General features: G+C 46.1%; 1 protein-coding gene across 11 annotated transcripts in view; it reads right to left on the bottom strand.

The window, feature by feature from the left end:
• Nucleotides 1-20733, bottom strand: part of BRD3 (bromodomain containing 3) — an 86715-nt gene that overhangs the window by 48996 nt on the left and 16986 nt on the right. For 10 of the 11 annotated variants that reach the window (XM_068249077.1, XM_068249074.1, XM_068249073.1 and 7 more), the window contains exon 2: nt 3474-3777. In XM_068249077.1, the coding sequence (XP_068105178.1) occupies nt 3474-3665 (192 nt within the window). In that variant the 5' untranslated portion in view covers nt 3666-3777. Of the gene's footprint in view, nt 1-3473; nt 3778-4619; nt 4762-20733 lie in introns of those variants that run through there. The other variant, XM_068249075.1, reaches the window with a different exon arrangement.

Here is a 20733-nt window from a genome sequence, read left to right as displayed (position 1 = left end):
CACCGCAGTGCACAGCTGATCAAAAGTTTTGCGCTAGCAAAGTCTGGTGCACTTCGCATAGAGTTTAATGGCGCTGCTTTGCGTGCGGGACTTTGCGCGCGATCTAAACTTATCACACCTAAACTTATCACGCCTAAACTGGCTTTTCACCAGCATGGTGCAATGGTTATCACGCCTAAAGTCTCTAACTGGGTTAGCAACGCTTTGTGAATCAAGCACTATGCATTTATATGCAGAAAAACATGCGTGTTTTTCTCACAGCTATGTAATTGATGGAGAAAACGCACACAATGCAGGATAGGTACAGACTATTATAATTATTATTAATTGTATTTATAATGCGCCAACATATAACGCAGCGCTGCGTAACTAACCAGCAAAGCTCACGATGAACCAGAACTCATTGTTGTGCGAGGGGCTACAATGGTCCTAAAGCCCCCTTACTAACTTACTAAAATGCTAAGAAAAACAAAAATTTGCTTTCTTAAAACAGAAAGAATTTGCGATAATTCAGGTTACAAGCCCTACTCCAAACTAATCCATGCCATGCACTGATGAGGATCAAACAATCCGAATTGTTGCTCTGTACAAATGAACAAGCTGACACATCATTGCATTCCAGCGGTTCTGGAGGTGTGTTTAGCTTCTAAGGGTAACAATGGATAATTTGCATATATTCAGCAGTGTTGCTCTGGGAGATATCTCAAGCTCACTCCAACCTGAATTATTGCAAAGTCTTTCTGTTTTAGGAAAGCTCCCCGAACAGCGGGCATGTAAATATTTACCTTCCCTGGCTCCAGCGGAGGTGCTGTTGCGGCTCTCCGCTTGGATAAGCGGAAATAGGCGATTGCTGTCAGGACGCTCTACTGTGCAGGCGCAAGTCTACTGCACCTGCGCAGTAGAGCGGATCTGACAGAGATCGGCTATTTCCACCTATCTCCGTGCTGAGAGCCACAACAGCGCCTCCGCTGGAGCCAAGGAAGGTAAATATATCAGAGCTTATCAGGCTTGTCGGGGGAGGATTCCGGGACACTTCGGGGGAGCCAGCGCTGGATTGCCTGCAGCTACAGGGGAGGGGAAGCCTCATTGGGATCCTGAGGCTTCTCCCTCCCGAAGTGAGTACCCCCCTGGAGAACTTTTTTTTGTTACAGGTTCTCTTTAAGAATTGGATGGAACTATTTCCAGACTAACTTATCAGAGTATGAGATAAAAAAAAAAAAAAAAAAAAAAAGCTACATTCTACTAGGAAAGGAGGAATCCACAGTGACAATTGCTGCACACTAGGTCACAGCCTGCCACAGACAGAGGAGAAATCCACAGTGACAATCGCTACAATGACAATCACTGCACACTGCGTCACAGCATGCCACATACTGAGAGGAGTCCACAGTGACAATCGCTGCACACTATGTCACAGCATGCCACAGACAGAGGAGAAGTCCACAGTGACAATCGCTGCACACTAAGGCCTTGTACCGCGCACACACAGCATGGATTAATATTACCGCACACACAGTGCACGGTTACATTAGCATAGCGTGTGCCCATAATGACAACAGTACCGCATCGTGCATTAGTTACGCATACTGCGTGCTGTGTGTGCATGGTATCTTTAGCGCAGTTTCATGCATCAAGCTGTATGTCACAGACAGAGAAGGAATGCACAGTGACAATCACTGGACACTGCGTCACAGCATGCCACACACATGGGAGGAATCCACAGCTACAATTGCAGCACACTATGCCACAGCATGCCAGACAGTGTGCAGCTATTGTCACTGTGGATTCCTGCTCTCAGTCTGTGGCATGCTGTGATGTAGAGAGAAGAGAGAAGAGAGAAGAGAGAAGAGAGAAGAGAGAAGAGAGAAGAGAGAAGAGAGAGAGAGAGGTGTGTGTGTGTGTGTGTGTGTGTGTGTGTGTGTGTGTGTGTGTGTGTGTGTGTGTGTGTGTGTGTGTGTGTGTGTGTGTGTGTGTGTGTGTGTGTGTGTGTGTGTGTGTGTGTGTGTGTGTGTATGTGTATGTGTATACACACACACACACACACACACACACACACACACACACACACACACACACATATGTGTGTGTGTGCTGTGTGCGTGTATATGTGTGTGCTGTGTGCGTGTATATGTGTGTGCGTGTATATGTGTGTGCGTGTATATGTGTGTGCTGTGTGCGTGTATATGTGTGTGCTGTGTGCGTGTATATGTGTGTGCTGTGTGCTGCGTGCGTGTATATGTGTGTGCTGCGTGCGTGTATATGTGTGTGCTGCGTGCGTGTATATGTGTGTGCTGCGTGCGTGTATATGTGTGTGCTGCGTGCGTGTATATGTGTGTGCTGCGTGCGTGTATATGTGTGTGCTGCGTGCGTGTATATGTGTGTGCTGCGTGCGTGTATATGTGTGTGCTGCGTGCGTGTATATGTGTGTGCTGCGTGCGTGTATATGTGTGTGCTGCGTGCGTGTATATGTGTGTGCTGCGTGCGTGTATATGTGTGTGTTGCGTGCGTGTATATGTGTGTGCTGCGTGCGTGTATATGTGTGTGCTGCGTGCGTGTATATGTGTGTGCTGCGTGCGTGTATATGTGTGTGCTGCGTGCGTGTATATGTGTGTGCTGCGTGCGTGTATATGTGTGTGCTGCGTGCGTGTATATGTGTGTGCTGCGTGCGTGTATATGTGTGTGCTGTGTGCGTGTATATGTGTGTGCTGTGTGCGTGTATATGTGTGTGCGTGTATATGTGTGTGCTGTGTGCGTGTATATGTGTGTGCTGTGTGCGTGTATATGTGTGTGCTGTGAGCTGTGTATATGTGTGAGCTGTGTATATGTGTGTGCTGTGTATATGTGTGAGCTGTGTATATGTGTGAGCTGTGTATATGTGTGAGCTGTGTATATGTGTGAGCTGTGTATATGTGTGAGCTGTGTATATGTGTGAGCTGTGTATATGTGTGAGCTGTGTATATGTGTGAGCTGTGTATATGTGTGAGCTGTGTATATGTGTGAGCTGTGTATATGTGTGAGCTGTGTATATGTGTGAGCTGTGTATATGTGTGAGCTGTGTATATGTGTGAGCTGTGTATATGTGTGAGCTGTGTATATGTGTGAGCTGTGTATATGTGTGAGCTGTGTATATGTGTGAGCTGTGTATATGTGTGAGCTGTGTATATGTGTGAGCTGTGTATATGTGTGAGCTGTGTATATGTGTGAGCTGTGTATATGTGTGAGCTGTGTATATGTGTGAGCTGAGTATATGTGTGAGCTGTGTATATGTGTGAGCTGTGTATATGTGTGAGCTGTGTATATGTGTGAGCTGTGTATATGTGTGAGCTGAGTATATGTGTGAGCTGAGTATATGTGTGAGCTGTGTATATGTGTGAGCTGTGTATATGTGTGAGCTGTGTATATGTGTGAGCTGTGTATGTGTGTGGTGTGTATGTGTGTGGTGTGTGTGTGTTTTAACCGATGAATTCACTTACAGGTAGGTTGAGTTTGATGCAGTCTACGGGGGTGTAGAATGGCCAAGCGAACTGGTGCTTCCAGAGAGTCTTCACCACCACATTCTGCATGTACTGCAGCTGGTTGGTCTTCCGACCCGGCTTGTTGGGGTTTGTGACCTCTGGAGGGGGCGGGATCACTGGCCCCTGGGGGGCCTGGGCAGAGGTGGACATCGTCTTCCTATATCGGCGTTACTTCCTTTCACAGCGACTCTGCAGCGCAATCTCTTCCTTTATGGCCCCCGAAAGGGAAGGACATCCCATTTCAGGAGTCCCACCATAGAACCTGCAGGCACAAACACAACAGGTAAGTACACAGGGGTACACTCCATTCCCATCAGTCTCTGCACCCGAGGAGCTTACACTCTAATGCCCTCACCACAGTCACACACTATTATTATTATACATTATATAGCTCTGACATTCCACAGCGCTGTACAGAGATCATTGATCCATTCCCATCAGTCTCTGCACCAGGGGAGCTCACACTCTACTGTCCTAAACACAGTACAGAACACCAATGCAGGAACATGCCAATAAAAATGCCGGTATGGATTTGCATTTTATCGAGAACAGCATACAAATAAAGGACACAAAATAATTTATAAACGCTCTAGCTGGAAACGGAAACCTGGCAAAAAATGTACGGAGCCCTATTGAGGCCCGTTCCTTCTTTTCAAGGCCTGTTTCCACTTGTGCGGTGCGGATTCGTTAGCGTTTATATGCGAATTTTACAGTGAATTTGCATACGATTTTGCATATGTTTGTATGTATGCAAATTTAACCATGTCAGTGCCTGTGTGCTTTCACATTGGTTTTGTGCGAAATCATATGCGAATTCGCATGAAAATGCGCATACCGAAACCCCATGCGAACTTCCTATTAAATCGCCTAGTGGTGTGCGGCGAGTGAATTCTGATGGCTCTGCCGTGCAGATTTTTCCTGCACACAAAACCGCAAAGAAATCATGACAAGTGGAAGCCCCATCCACTTGTATTGCCTATGCGAACTCGCACGCAGAAAATGCATGCGAATTCGCGATAGTGGAAACGGGCCCTCAACGATTTTGTAAAACATTTCAAAGCCTTTTTTATAACCAGGTGGTGGTATACTGGGGAAGCTATTCACCTGCGCACCGCTGTTTTCCTGTCTGCTAATCTCAAGGGAATTTTGCCAATAAATCTCTGTAAGTTGTCTTCCTCTTGAACAGATGACAGGAGGACAACAGGCTGCCCGGTGTGGTTCACAACTGCGGCTGTCCTGAGATGGTTCCATATGTGGGGATCTCCCAGCTGGATTTGAGGTGGAGCAGAGGATACAAATTCTGTCACATGTCGTAGAGGTGTCTCTATACCCCCCCCCCCCCCCCCACACACACACACCTCACCTGCACAAACTGGTTACTTCAATGTCTGGTAAAATAATCCATCCCCCTGAGGCGCCCCCATCTGGCAGCCCCAGAGACCCTCAAACTGGAGTCATTCGTTATATTTGGAACCCCTGAGAGAAATGCACAATAAACAATTAAAATGAGCTCGCATAGGCGAGAGGGGGAGGGGGAGGAACGTCTGCGTCCGTTTCACATACCGACAGTAAACAACTACAACAGGAACGCAACATAACCTTACAGATATGATAGGTGAGAACACAAAATCCTCTCAGTCCACATGAGGAGGTGGCAGATCTCCCCCAATGTGACCATGCTGACCCACAGCAGTACCTCTACCCAAAAAACAGCAGCAGGCCGCGTGTTACGCAGACAGGACACAAAGCGCTGGTAACTCCGCTACGTGCTGTCTGATTGGATTCAGCAGTATGAGGCCTGGGACTTACTACAGATCGCCCATCACCGTAGCACACCCTGAGGCCCCTTTCACACTGGGCCACTTGCGTTGCGCCACCCTTTCTGCGCTCAGGGTAAAAACAGCAAAGAAAGTCCATGGGGCCCAGTAACCTTTACCCCGATGTGTTGGGCCGAAAGTTCCCGACCCGCCGTTAAAGTCAAAGTGTTATGGGAGACGGTGGAATGCATCGAAGTCAATGGGTGATGCAAACATTTTTAAATTGTTGGTGGCAGGGCGCATGCGTAGAAAGACGCAAATGGGATGAGAAAGCTGGGAATCCCAGTGACATTGAAGGGCGTGCGGGGGGGGGGAGGGGGTTCGGCACTAGTCATATGACCCTATCGAACACTGCAGGCTCATATGACTCTAGTTTTTGGCGTTCGAGATCTGGCAGGACGCAGGCGGAAACGGTTCTGAGCAGATTTTCAATAGATTTCAAGCTGAGATGTATTGGAATTCGGTGTGCAGTGTGGGGGCAGGTAAATAAAATTTATTTTGTGCCTTTCTCCTGGTCGACTCAAAGCGCCAGAGCTGCAGCCCCTAAGGCGCATTCAGTAGCAGTGTTAGGGAGTGTTGCCCAAGGTCTCCTTACTGAATAGGGGCTGGCTTACTGAACAGGAAAAGCTCAGATTTTAAACCAAGCCTCCTGTGCCAGAGGAAGAACCTTTAACCATCATACTATCCAGCCAATTTCAATCACCTTAACCACCCTGGCATGATGATTATTTCCAGATTTAGGGTCTAAAGGCCGTGCATTTTTTTCAGAAGCTTTTAGACCCTAAAAACAATAATAAAAATATATATATATATACCACAGAGAGATCTGCAGCAGCTCCTGCATATAACTCACTCAGGCACGGGATTACCGCTCTGAGCTGTGGATTTCCATCCCGAGCCTGACTCGGGATTACCACTAAGGAGAATCTAAACTGAGAAGGATTTGGATTTTTCCTTTTACAATAATACCAGTTGCCTGACTCTCCTGCTGATCCTGTGTCTCTAACACTTTTAGTCACAGCCCCTGAACAAGCATGCAGATCAGCGGCTCCGACTGAAGTCAGACTGGATTAGCTGCATGCTTGTTTTCAGGCGTGCTTGTTTTCAGGTGTGTGATTCAGACACTACTGCAGCCAAAGAGATCAGCAGGACTGCCAGGCAACTGGTATTTAACAGGAAACATCCATATCCCTCTCAGTTAACATTTCCCAATGTTAGTTCAGTTACACTGTTATACTGTACTAGTAGACCAAAGCCCATTTAAAAACTGGCTCTAGGGTCTGTTTCTCGCCGCCGCATGTTACTGCACCTGCACACACATCCGCCGCATACACGGCTGCCCGCTCACACGCCCGCCTGGCTCCATCCTCTTGTCTCTGTAGGCTGGTCCGTGCTGCGCACATGTGCAGTACCAAAAATCACAGACTAGCTACACAGAGACAGCACATGCAGGGATAGAGATTTTATTATAGAGGATAAGGTAGACTGGGTCTGTTTCTCGATTACCTGATTTCCATGCATTCTTATTAACAGTGTCTAAAGTATATACAGCTTACGCCTGATGAGGTTTGTAATCTGTTGTATTTTAGTTTTCGAATAAAGTTTAAGAAAAAGAAAAAAAAAAAAAAAAGTCTCCCTCAGTCATCCAGGCATAGTTCCGGGGCGTTCATGCCAATGATTCCTGTTCGGCATGTTTGCGGTGGTAATATTGACACTGTGAATTGCAGCACTGCGGGCTATGTATTTCACTGCAAATACTACAACTATTAACTGAACACGCTGCTGCGATCTGTACTTCCTGTCACATGATCAGCCTGCTCTGCATCTGTCACCAGAACCAACACAAGCGCTCAATCACTATCAGCCTCATCACTCAGAGTAAGACCACCATGAAGGAGGAGACACCTGCACAAGCCCATGTCCTATAAACTTTTCTCCAAGGAGAGATTATCAAACTTTAGCAATAAAATTCCCTTAAAAGAGGAAGTCCAGTGAAAATAAAAAGTGCTTCATTTTTACAATAATTATGTATAAATGATTTAGTCAGTGTTTGCCCATTGTAAAATCTTTCTGCTCCCCTATTTACATTCTGACATTTATCACATGGTGACATTTTTACTGCTGGCAGGTGAGGTCAGTGGAAGGAGATGCTGCTTGCTTTTTTGGCAGTTGGAAACAGCTGTACACAGCTGTTATTTCACACAATGCAATGATTTTTACAGACAGGAAACTGTCAGGACCATGGTCCTGACATCACACTGTGGGAGGGGTTTCACCACAATATCAGCCACACAGCGCCCCCTGATGGTCCGTTTGAGAAAAGGAAAAGATTTCTCATGTAAAAGGGGGTATCAGCTACTGATTGGCATGAAGTTCAATTCTTGGTTACAGTTCCTCTTTAAAGAGACTCCGTACCAAAAATGTCATCCTGTTTTCTACCATCCTACAAAGTACCAAAATCTATTTTAATGTGCTCAGGCTTACTGCAGCACTTTCTACTATCACCGTCTCTGTAATAAATCAGCAAATGTTTTCCCTGTCTGACTTGTCGCCCTGTGTCTGGAAGGCTGCCAAGTTCTTCAGTGTTGTGGTTCTGTGATGTCTTCCCCCCTACAGGCCCCTCTATGCACACTGCCTGCGTGTTATTTAGATTAGGGCAGCTTCTCATCTTTTACAAGCTGGATAAATCCTCCTCTGAGCTGGCTGGGCTTTCACATACTGAGGAATTACATACAGGCAGAGCTGTCTGCACTCTGCAGGAAGAAACAGCCTGACACTTCAGTGGAAGATAGCTGCAGGGGGAAAGAAACACACAAATGATCTCTTGAGATTCAAAAGGAAGGGTGTATACAGCCTGCTTGTGTATGGATGTATTTTCTATGTGTGGACATGCTGTACATCAACCTACTTCCTGTTTTGGTGGCCATTTTGTTTGTTTATAAACAAACTTTTTAAAACTATTTTTAACCACTTTTAATGCGGTGGGGAGCGGCGAAATTGTGACAGAGGGTAATAGGAGATGTCCCCTAACACACTGGTATGTTTACTTTTGTGCGATTTTTAACAATACAGATTCTCTTTAAAGCTACCACCATGTGAGAAATTACACAAAAAAAAGTTTGATGTTACCTTTAGACCAACTTTTAAGTGCTAAACGCAGAGTACTGAAACATTTCTTAGATAAGGAATATTTATCTCCTGGGAGAAACCTCAAGAGAGAAAAAGTGAACTGCATAAGGGCCGTAGTCTGATAACTTTCGAAGAGTGTTAAAGTGGACCTGAACTCTTGCACAGGACAGAAGGAAAACAGAGAGAAATGCACCCTGTATGTATTTAGAGAGTTTAGCCTGTCCAATTCCCCCTTATCTGTGTCTAATCACAAGTTTTGTGTCCTACCTGATCATGCACCTCCATTACTGTGCACCCATGCTATGCATCTGAGTGAACCTAACTTGCCTAATCTCCATGCTCCCCTCCAGTGACTAACTAAGCATTACCTTGTACTCATACTATGGTGTGTGATCTGGTCTTTCTTGTAATCCTGTACTGTCATATTGCTGTTTGTCACCCCTAAATATTGTCTGTAACCTAAACTAATGTACAGTAATATGTTGGCGCTTTATAAATACAATAGTTGTAATTTGAGAGATCACCTGACTGCCACAGCAGATGAGCTCATTTGAAAACACAGGATGTTAGCCCTATGTCTGTTTACATGAAAGCAGGAAGTAAACACACTGCAGATTTACAGTATTTCAAGATTTGTATCGGCTGTAACCAAGAAATGTTACTTTAAAAGGTTATGCTGTTGCTTATCTTTTAGAGCAGAGAGGAAGTTCTGAGTTCGGGTCCGCTTCAAGGTGCGTACACACCTGTCGGGGATCGAGACCCAATCCCCACGGGTAACTATCGCCGTGGGGGGCCAGCGCAGACGTGTGTCACCTGTGTAGCTGACAATGTGTTCGGTTGCTATGCGGGGGGGCAGACAACGACAAAGCGGCACATGCTTGACGTCGCGCAGCGGGAGGGGGAGTGGCCTCTTCAAAGACATTGGCCGTCCATCAGATCGCTCTGGGGTTGGGGTCTACTGTGCATGCTTGATAATCGGCTGTAATGAAAAAACCTCCCCTGGGGGGCACTCACCTTGGGGGGGGGGCACTCACCTTGGGGGGGGGGGGGGGGGGGGGAGCGTCCGGATCCTATTGAGGCTTCCCCCGTCCTCCTCGGGCTTACGGCAGCGGCTAAAATCCTCCCGGAGCAGCGCCAATGTAAATATTTACCTCCGTGGCTCCAGCGCAGGCGCAGTATCCGCTCTCTGCACAGAGATAGGTGAAAATAGCTGATCTCAGTCGGGCAGCTCTACTGCGCAGGCGCAAGTCTCCTGCACCTGTGTAGTAGAGCGGACCCAACAGAGATCGGCTATTTTCGCCTATCTCCGTGGGAAGAGCCACAACAGCGCCCCCACTGGAGCCAGGAAAGGTAAATATTGCACAGGCTGTCGGATTTGTCACCCGTGCGTTCCGTGGGCTGCAGCGAGACCGCCGTGGGACACAGGAGGACGGGGAAAGCCTCGATAGGGTCCAGAGGCTTCCCCCTACTGAGGGGAGTACCTCCCAGGGGAACTTTTTTTCAGTACAGGTTTTCTTTAAGGTGCCCATACACCTGTTTATCTACCACCAGATAGATCCATCCATCGACTCTGACCAGAGGAGGATCTCTTGCCTGCCCACACATTGCAGACAGATTTCAGCATGAAATCCATCAGTAATTGTCCTAGTGCCGCCAAATACCTGACCAACACAAACATGGACATTTTGCTGGCCTTTTTAGCCATTTACTTAGCAAATTAGTTCATCAAAAACAAAAAAGGTGAAGGGCAGAGGAAACAGGCAGCTCTGGTCCCTCAGGCACGTCCTGGCAGAGCTGGTCAGTCCAGTTCAGCAGGGAGCAGTCGAGGAATCAGATAAAGTTGTACTGACATCCCTGGACACAGCAATCCAGCACAGGGACACGCTGGAGGCCTGAGGGCCAAAGAGATCCAGTGCCCAAGATCTGCACACTGCAGCCAATGCCAGGTACTCTTCTGCCCTATTCATGAGAGGCAGTACAGCATGCCTACACTGCTCCATTCACATGCAGAGGCAGTGCAATCTACCCTGAACAAGCTCGCAGTTCCACTCTACTCACAGCACATATGGGCAGCACGGTGGCGTAGTGGTTAGCGCTCTCGCCTGGCAGCGCTGGGTCCCCGGTTCGAATCCCAGCCAAGGCACTATCTGCAGGAGTTTGCATGTTCTCCCTGTCTGCCTTAGGTTTCCTCCAGGCACACCACATCCCAAAAACATAGATAAGTTAATTGGCTTCCCCTAAATTCGACCTAGACTACGATACATGCACTACACGATACATACAGAGACATATGACTATGGCAGGATTAGATTGTGCACCCCTCTGAAGGACAATTAAAAGGAGTACCTAACCCAAATGTAACCACTTGAGGACCGCAGTGTTAAACCCCCCTAAAGACAAGGCCTATTGTTAAATTTCTTTTGTTTTCTAAACCCCTCCCTCCCCCTTTAGCCAATCCGGTCATCGGCTTCTGCCTATGAGAGCCGATCGCTCTCTTGTCCTCCAAGGGGACAGCCATTTCACACGGCTGTCCCCAGTACAGCGCTGCTGCTGATCGCAGCGCTGTACTAACACAAAAGACGGCGGTTTCGCCGTCTAACAGTCTTCCGAGCGGCAATCGCCACTCGGAGACTGAAGGTGGGGCAGAGCTCCACCCCCCGAGCAGGAGATGCGCATGCAGCCTGCGCGCGATCTCCTGCAAAATGCAGCCCCAGGACTTGTTGCCAATTGGCGTTAGGCGGTCCAGCCCTGGCCATCCGTATACTTGTCTGCGTTGCCATCTGCTATTACGAACGGCAAAGCAGACACGTATACAGATGGCCAGGGCTGCACAGGCGCAGCAAAAACAAAACTTAGCAGCGTCTGTGCAAGGGAGCATCGTTGAGGAGTGGCATGGGACAGTACGGCTGCAGGGGGCTGGCAGAAGCCCCAGGTAAGTGAAAACATTTGGTTTAAGATCCCTTTAAGCGACAACACTATATTCTCTGTACAGCGCTGCAGAAGATGTCAGTGCTAAATAAATACTAAATAATAACGTAATAGCCTGACCCTCTTCCCAGATTACAAGCATTCATTTGTTGCAGTATCTTAAAAGTGTTAATTTTTATTGTAAATGTGGCAGTTACAGGATGATGGTGCTAACGTCTCAATTTTTTTTTTTTTTTCAGATTGTTGATACAACCACATCAAGTGTGGAATTTTTGAAAAGTTTAACTCTGGGCCATAATGCTTCTAATCTTGCAGAAGAAAGACATTCATGAGTGGTTGAGACACAAATTGAGTGACAAGTGTCCATCACTCTCAGCTGTGACGGTGCGGTGGGCCAACTTTCAGAAAGATCAGCAAGATCTCAGAGAGGGGTTCAACAAAGCCATCCCCTGAAATTGCTGATCCGGTTTTCAAAACGATTGAAGGCTGATGAGACATATTGAGTGAACACCTTCAAGTTGATTTTGCATCATTTAGAGAGATCTACAGGTGAAGCTCAAAAAAAAAAATTAGACTATCCTGCAAAAGTTCATTTTTTTCAGTAATTCAACTTAAAGGGATACTGTAGGGGGGGGGGTCGGGGGAAAATGAGTTGAACTTACCCGGGGCTTCTAATGGTCCCCCGCAGACATCCTGTGTTGGCGCAGCCACTCACTGATGCTCCGGCCCCGCCTCCAGTTCACTTCTGGAATTTCTGACTTTAAAGTCAGAAAACCACTGCGCCTGCGTTGCCATGTCCTCACTCCCGCTGATGTCACCACGAGTGTACTGCGCAGACACAGACCATACTGGGCCTGCGCTGTGCGCTCTTGGTGACATCAGCGGGATCGAGGACACGGCAACGCAGGCGCAGTGGTTTTCAGACTTTAAAGTCTGAAATTCCAGAAGTGAACCGGAGGCGGGGCCGGAGCATCGGTGAGTGGCTGCGCCAACACAGGATGTCTGCGGGGGACCGTTAGAAGCCCCGGGTAAGTTCAACTCATTTTCCCCCGACCCCCCTACAGTATCCCTTTAAAAAGGCGAAAGTAATATATGAAATATATTACATGCAAAGTGAGATATTTCATGCCTGTGTTAGAATTTTGAGCATTATGTCTAAGAGCTCGCTCACACTGGAGGCGTTTTAGGATATTTTTTAAGCGCCTGCGATGAAAACGCTTACACCATGCTATCCTATGCGCTAGTTCAGATTAGGGCAATCCGTCCGCTTTCCGCTAAGAGAAGCGATACATGGACCATTTTCTGGACGATTTTGCTACAACGGAAGGTATAGGAAAAATGCAAAATGCTCACAAAATCACTTTGTCCAGCGATTGCATTTGCATTTTAAGAATAAATACATAGTATTTATTGTTTTCCGAGTCAGAGTTCACTTCCTAACTGATATCAGGAAGTGAAAAAACGGAATCACTCTGCAAAAACCATTACCAAAAATGACCAATGAACACAAATCGTCGGGAAGGGGAAAAACGTCCAACGTGAAGGCGATCGGAACGCAATATGAACGAGGCATCACAGCTTTAGGAGGACCTCAAAATCTCAGGCCATTAGAATATTATGAAAAGGTTCAATTTTCTAGGCTCAAAGTGTAATGCTGCGTACACACTGGCGACTATGGTCGTTTGAAACAGCTCATTAACGATCGTTCCGCCGACAATCGGGGAAAGAACTTTACCCAACGATCATTAACACGAACGACATCGGGAAGATGGAAATATCCAACCTGACGGATCGTATCTACTGACAATCGTTACAAAACTATAGTGTGTACAGACATCGGCAGAGAACAATCGTTACAAGGGCCAATGCGCCTGCGTTGAATTCTGCCCAGCTTCAGTACTTCCTTTGTAGCGCGGCCGTAAGGATTGTTACATTGCTCATTTCAATTAAACTTTGTTTTCAAGTTAACAATCATATTTTTGTATCTATTGTAACTCCATGTCAGTGTTTTTTTTTTAATTTTATATAAATAAGTACGCAACATTTCCTCCTGATCGTTCTTTTCTGCGAGAACGATCGTTAAAATGTGTATGATGATCACTGCATCCCATCGTTGCATACCAATCTTTCCAATAGCGTTCGTCTGGTAACTATCGTTCCTTGCAAACGATAGTTATCGCAAGTGTGTACGAAGCATAAGACTCCGCTAATGAATCCAAAACACCTGCAAAGGGTTCCTTTAACCACTTCCCCTCCCCCGAGAATCTACGTCCCAGCAAAACACCACTACACCTCGCAGGGACATAGATACTCGTCCCTCGCCGCCGCGCACTCCCACTCGCTCCCGTGCTCGTTCATGCTGCCGATCGTTGGGGGGGGGGGGGGGGGGAATCAGTGAATGGCAACGTGGTGATATTAATGCAAGTCAATGGGAGTATTTTTTTTTTTTAAAACTGATCAGAAAGCGCAGCTGGTCAGAAAAGCACCCAGAAAGCGCTCGTAGTGTGTCTACAGCCTAACAGAAGGTTATGTGGAAGGGAAAAGTATGGAAGAAAAAAGGTGCACATAAAGTATGTACAGTAGGTGTGTCATACCAGGCCCTCAGGAGGGAAGGGGGGGGATGAGTTCTGTCCTAAGAGGGATCACGTGGGTTTTTGCTGCACCTATGCTCATAATGTTTTAACCAGAGACGCTGTCATCCTCTGGATGGGACGGCAGTTTATTGTTCTCTTAAAGGGGAACTGAAGAGAGATGTATATGGAGGCTGCCATGTTTATTTCCTTTTAGACAATACCAGTTGCCTGGCAGCCCTGCTGATCCTCTGCCTCTAATACTATTAGCCATAGCCCCTGAACAAGCATGCAGCAGATCAGGTGTTTCAGACTATAAAGTCAGATCAGACAAGACTAGCTGCATGCTTGTTTCTGGTGTTATTCAGATACTACTGCAGAGAAATAGACCAGCAGGGCTGCCAGGCAACTGGTATTGACTAAAAGGAAATAAATATGGCAGCCTCCGTATACCTCTTACTTCAGTTCCCCTTTAAGTCTTGCTCACATTGCGTTTGGGTCACGTGTCCGTCCACAGTGGGCTTGTTTTTCAGCGACTTTTTAAAGTGTTTTCTGGCGATTTTGTGCGCATTCGCTTGTTTTTGTAAGCGCTTTTGCAGAATGCTTCCATCTTTTGATCTGAAAAATATCCGGAATAAAATGTATTTTTTTTTTATAAACGCTCAGCGCAATCGTTTACTAAAGCGATTTTGTGAGCGTTTTGCGTTATTCATTCCATTGAAATGGAAATGGCAAATCGCCTTAAAAAATGGCCAAAAAACACCGTTTAGAAAAGGGGATTGCAAATGAACCAGATATGAACTCTCTCATAGAGAATCATTGCACAAGTGCTTTCAGGGCGATTTTGAAAATTGCTTGCGCTTAAAATCTTACAAAAACGCCTCTAATGTGAACAAGGCCTTACTGCTTACAATGATGCACATTTGAAGCTCTCAGGGGGCCACATAAAATGGCAAGCAGGGTCACATTCGGCCCCCTGTGTTCTGTAGTATGCAGAGCAGTATTAGGGCTTACCTACACAATAAGCTAGTATTCAGTATCTATCGGCCCTCATACTCAGGGTTGTAGAGTCGGAGTTGGAGTCGAGGAATTGGAGTCTGAGTCAGCAGTCAGAGTCAGATAATTTTTGTACAAAATCCACAGCCCTGGTAAGTATTAGACCAAGGAGTCGGAGCTATTTTGGGCACCTGGAGTCGGAGGTTTCATAAACTAAGCAGTCTGAGTCCTGCACAAACCACATGGAAAATTGGCCAATCAGAACTGAATGTGTGCACGCAAACTCCATATTGTTCCACTACTGTCAAAAATTTCTGAATAAAATAAAATGTCCTCCCCCATCGAGTGCCTCATCCAATGAGACTGGAGGAGACCTGGATCGCTCCGTCACTACCACATTTAGCCGTGGCAGCCGCTTTTTTTTTTGCGCTCGCAGGATGACTTTAAATTCAAGAAACAAACAAGTGGGCGGGGCTGAAACCTGATCACACGGCTCTAATTAGAGAGCGACCTTATTCCCCAGCAGGGAGGCTGTTCTTATCCTGTGTCTGGGCTCCAGAGAGGGAAGACAGAAGTAGCTGCTGGGGCACAGGATTCCCTCATGGCCTGCATTGTACGCGACCTGCAGCTGAGGGATCGTTCGTTACACGACGCATCGGCACAACGGCGCCCATCGCTGAGCCAGGGTGTGCTCACAGCTGAACCCGATGTGAGCCGGATATGGAGGCTGACATGTTTATTTCCTTTTAAATAAGGCGCATTGCCTGGCTGATTTCCTGCCTCTAATTCTAGGTACACACAATGCAATTTTCTGACAAATTTGCTGTCAGTTTGATTATTTCCAAGATGTCCGATCTGATTTTCTGTTCACTTCTATGAAAAATCGTTGGAAAATCAGATTGGGCATGTTGGAAATAAATCGGTCAGAAAATTGTATTGTCTGTACCTAGCATAATGCTTTAAACCACAGACCCTGAACAAGCATGCAGATCAGATGGGAGTAAAGAGGCGCCCAATGGAGTATAAAAGAGTTAAAAACACTAAAACTAAAAGGTTGAGGTGGCTTATCTCAGATGACTTAACTCACTTTCAGCAGAAATGTTTAGTAATAAGCACAGGCAATGAGTTTTGTAGGATCATTTTGGGGCGCCTCTCTGCGGCTATTAGACTGCAGTGGCACTTTATTTGGCCTGAGGAAGTGGGCTAGAACCTACGAAACGCGTTGGCTCCCTTCTGTGTCATACTCCCTTCCACGTTCCAGTGAGGGGAGTCCCATGCATCAAACTTGAGGTGGAATCCACATCGCCTCATGGTTTTAGAATGCATGAGGTTTTTTACCTTGAGAGCGACCGCCTCCAGGATCACTGGCTTACCTGAGTGGAGTCAGGTATAAGACACGCCACCTGCTTGAAGTGGTCGGTTTCCCCGTGTGCTAACCACCTTTATGAGTATTCCCTTTTCAAACACTTTATTTATCCATCTACCTGTGATATACTGCACAATTTGGGCTCCCGTTGTCTTTGTGTTTTTTCCTAGTACCCTATGTAGATCAGATGTCTATGACAAATCTGACAAGATTATCTGCATGCTTGTTTCAGGTGTGTGATTTAGACCCAACTGACCAGAAAGATCAGCAGCACTGCCGGGCAACTGGTATTGAAGGTAAGGAAATAAATATGGCAGCTTCCATAGGTCTCTCACCTCGGGTTCCTTTTAGGGCCCGTTTCCACTTTTGCGGTGCAAATTAGTTGCGGAAAATGCGTGAGCCAACTCGCATGCAAATTTTTATGCGAATTTGCATGCGTTTTTGCATACTTTTGTAAGTAAGCGATTTTAACAATGTGCTTTTACATTGTTTTTTTTATGCGAAAACGTACGCAAATTCACATGGAAATTCGCATGGCAAAAACGCATGCGAATTTCCTATTAAATGCATTACAGGCGAATCGCACGCGGTGTGTGCGGCAAGTGAATTCTGATGGCTCTGCTGTGCAGATTTTTTCTGCACAGCAAAACACGCAGATTTCCTGACAAGTGGAAACAGGACATTTACTTGTATTGGCTATGCGAATCTGCGTGCAGAAAACACATGCAAATTCGCTGTAGCGCAAACGGCCCTTAACCCTTTCAGATCCTTGGCATCTTTCCCTATAGCAGGGGTAGGGAACCTATGGCTCAGGAGCCAGATGTGGCTCTTTTAATGGCTATATCTGGCTCAGACAAATCAGTAGGGGTTGATTCACTAATATACACTGCTCAAGCAGCGCAGCTTAGTGTGGCAGCGCAGGTAACATTTTCAAAGTAGGCACGCTACTGCTGTAGCATCACTACCAACTTACTCACGCTACCCCCCAAAACTAAACAGCCGCTCAAATTGTCCCACTCTGGATCCTGTCAGATCCAGTGACTTTGTAGGACGAGATCCCTGCACTTTGATTGGCCCAGTAGGCTGTCTGTCACTTGACCTATCGGTATTTCTCCTGTCTGGCTCTCAGGGAAATTGCTGATGTTGCTGAAACCCGAGAGAAGCTGAAGACGTGTCTGACACTTCCCCTGCCCGGAGGATCAACTGTATACACATCACCATGGCAACAGGGATATGAGCCCTCTGCTGCGCATACACTGTCCCAGTTTGAAACATATTGTATGGCGCTCACAGAATTACATTTTAAAATATGTGGCGTTTATGGCGCTCAGCCAAAAAGGTTCCTGACCCGTCCTATAGCAATGTCAGCATAGGCCGACATAGGAAAAGTGATTGCCACTAGGTGGAGCTGTTGCCGATTAAATCTTGCACAGCATCCTCCTCTTCTGATCACTGAGGTGAATAATGTGTCAGACAAATCAAGGTGTCAAAGTCTGCGACTGAACTTTTCTAGCTGCATTGAGCACCACGTAATGTAAGATTACATTGCCACTCATGCAAGAAGGTGGAGCTACAGCACGGGAGCCAGCCCACCTCTGCTACTGATGCGGATCACCTCCTCGCTCTAATGTGGGGAGTTAAGGAGGCCACACACCATACAATTTTTTAAATATCTGTTCAATTTAAGAATTGCAATCAATTTTTCTGACTGATTGTAACATTTCAAAAATATGACCAATGTACCACACACGTATGTTCAATTTTTCCGCCCATTATGATAAAAATGATTGGAAACTCTGACAAAATTGCTCGGGAGTGTATGTTAATAAATTGACAATCCAACACACACCATACAATCTTTAGAAAGATTGAAGAAAAATATCTGGCATTCCGGATCGATAAGAAAATGGGAAATCCGATCGGATTTTTCAGTCGAATGGAAAAAAAAGCTTTCGATTTTTTCGGGAGATCCGATCGTTTTTATCGAATTGCCGTAAAATCGGATAATTTTATTGCATCGTGCGTGGCCACCTTTAGAGACCCTCCACACAGCCGCTGCCAACACTTTTTGCTGATTATCCACATCCCCCCCCCCTCCCCCCCTTACCTTCCCCAGCACCCTGGAAAAAAATTAGGTGCATTTGGGGACGTGGATGATCGGGATAGAGGACTGAAAAGGGTTAAACTAACTCCCACGTGGGGCCTGACCACAGAGCCACGCAATCGGCTGCAACTGCATGTGACTGCTCCAATTTTAGGCTGCAAACTGCAAAAAAAATCTGCTTCAAGTAAAGAAAACTGCAATGCGCTGACTGTCAACAGAGACCAATGAGGTCACTTCCTGCAGGAGAATAACAGTGTGGGCGGTAACAACACTGAGCTGCTCTGCACAGCTTCCCTGCAGGCTCTGCAACCAAACTTGCTCTGCTATTAAAATAGGGACCAATGAGGTCACTTCCTGCAGAGGAATAACGCAGAGTGCGGGCGGTAACACTGAGCTGCTCTGCACAGCTTCCCTGCAGGCTCTGCAACCAAATCTGCTCTGCTACCATGGTCATAGTCTAATGTTTTCCTATATTATTATGCATTTATATAGCACTGACTTATCCTACCATAGTCCTACTCTAATGTCCTACCATATTATTATTATGTATTTATATAGCACTGACATCTTCTGCAGCACATTACAGAGTACATAGTCATGTCACTGACTGTCCTCAGAGGAGCGCACAATCTAATCCTACCATAGTCATAGTCTAATGTCCTTCCATATTATTATTATTATGTATTTATATAGCACTGACATATTCTGCAGGATATTACAGAGTACATAGTCATGTCACTGACTGTCCTCAGAGGAGCTCGCACTCTAATCCTACCATAGTCATAGTGTAATGTCCTACCATATTATTATGTATTTATATAGCACTGACATATTCTGCAGCACATTACAGAGTACATAGCCATGTCACTGTCTGTCCTCGGAGGAGCTCGCACTCTAATCCTACCATAGTCCTAGTGTAATGTCCTACCATATTATTATTATTATTATGTATTTATATAGCACTGACATCTTCTGCAGCACTGTATAGCATACATAGTCATGTCACTGACTGTCCTCAGAGGAGCTCACAATCTAATCCTACCATAGTGACCGCCTAATGTCCTACCATATTATTATTATGTATTTATATAGCACTGACATCTTCTGCAGCACTGTATAGCATACATAGTCATGTCACTGACTGTCCTCAGAGGAGCTCACACTCTAATCCTACTATAGTCATAGTGTAATGTCCTCCCATATTAGTAGTAGTATTATTATTATTATGTATTTATATAGCACTGACATCTTCTGCAGCACTGTATACCGTACATATTCATGTCACTGACTGTCCTCATAGGAGCTCACAATCTAATCCTGCCATAGTCATAGTGTAATGTCCTACCATATTATTATGATGTATTTATATAGCACTGACATCTTCTGCAGCACATTACAGAGTACATAGTCATGTCACTGACCTCAGAGGAGCTTACACTCTAATCCTACCATAGTCATAGTCTAAAGGCATTTTTTTAAAGGGCTGCCAATTAACTTAATTCCCAAGATCAGCGCACAAATCTTCAGGCCGCTATTTCACCGCTGTGAATTTCGGCACATACATTTTAGTGCCCACCCCCCAGTGATATAATTGAGCTTACCGAATTGCAGGAGAGGGCCAAGGCTGCACTAAGCACTTATAAGGAGTACAATAAAAATTGCAAAAAAGAAATTAGGCTGGCAAAGATCAAAGCTGAAAATCAAATCTCTAGGGATATCAAATCTAACCCCAAAAAGTTTTACAAGTACATCAACTCTAAAAAAAAGAAAGGTTGACTGTATAGGAATCCTAAAGGATGAGGGTGGGAACTCAATGGTGGATGACCAAGGTAAGGCAGAGTTATTAAATGCTTTCTTTGCTTCTGTCTTCACAAAGGAAACAGCACTGTTGCAAACTACAGAGGCGGAAGAGTCTCAATCTTCTAACTGTAATATTAAAGGAATACTTAAGGGAAAAAAAAATAATAATGACATTTACTCACCCGGGGCATCCCTCAGCCCCCTGAAGCTGGATGGTGCCCTCGCAGCCCTGCTCCGATCGTCCTGTCCCCGCCGGCGGCTACTTCCGGGTTCGGCGACAGCCGCCGACAGGCCGGGAACGCGGCTGATTTTCCGCGTTCCCACTCGCTATATGCTGCTATAGCGTATATAGCTACGCTATAGCAGCATATAGAGAGTGGGAACGCGGAAAATCAGCCGCGTTCCCGGCCTGTCAGCGGCTGTCGCCGAACCCGGAAGTAGCCGCCGGCGGGGACAGGACGATCGGAGCGGGGCTGCGAGGGCACCATCCAGCTTCAGGGGGCTGAGG

This window comes from Hyperolius riggenbachi, chromosome 8 (assembly GCF_040937935.1).
Source record: "Hyperolius riggenbachi isolate aHypRig1 chromosome 8, aHypRig1.pri, whole genome shotgun sequence".
Taxonomy (NCBI): domain Eukaryota; kingdom Metazoa; phylum Chordata; class Amphibia; order Anura; family Hyperoliidae; genus Hyperolius; species Hyperolius riggenbachi.
Note: the sequence above shows the minus strand (reverse complement) of the source record. Positions and strands in the feature narration are given on the sequence as shown.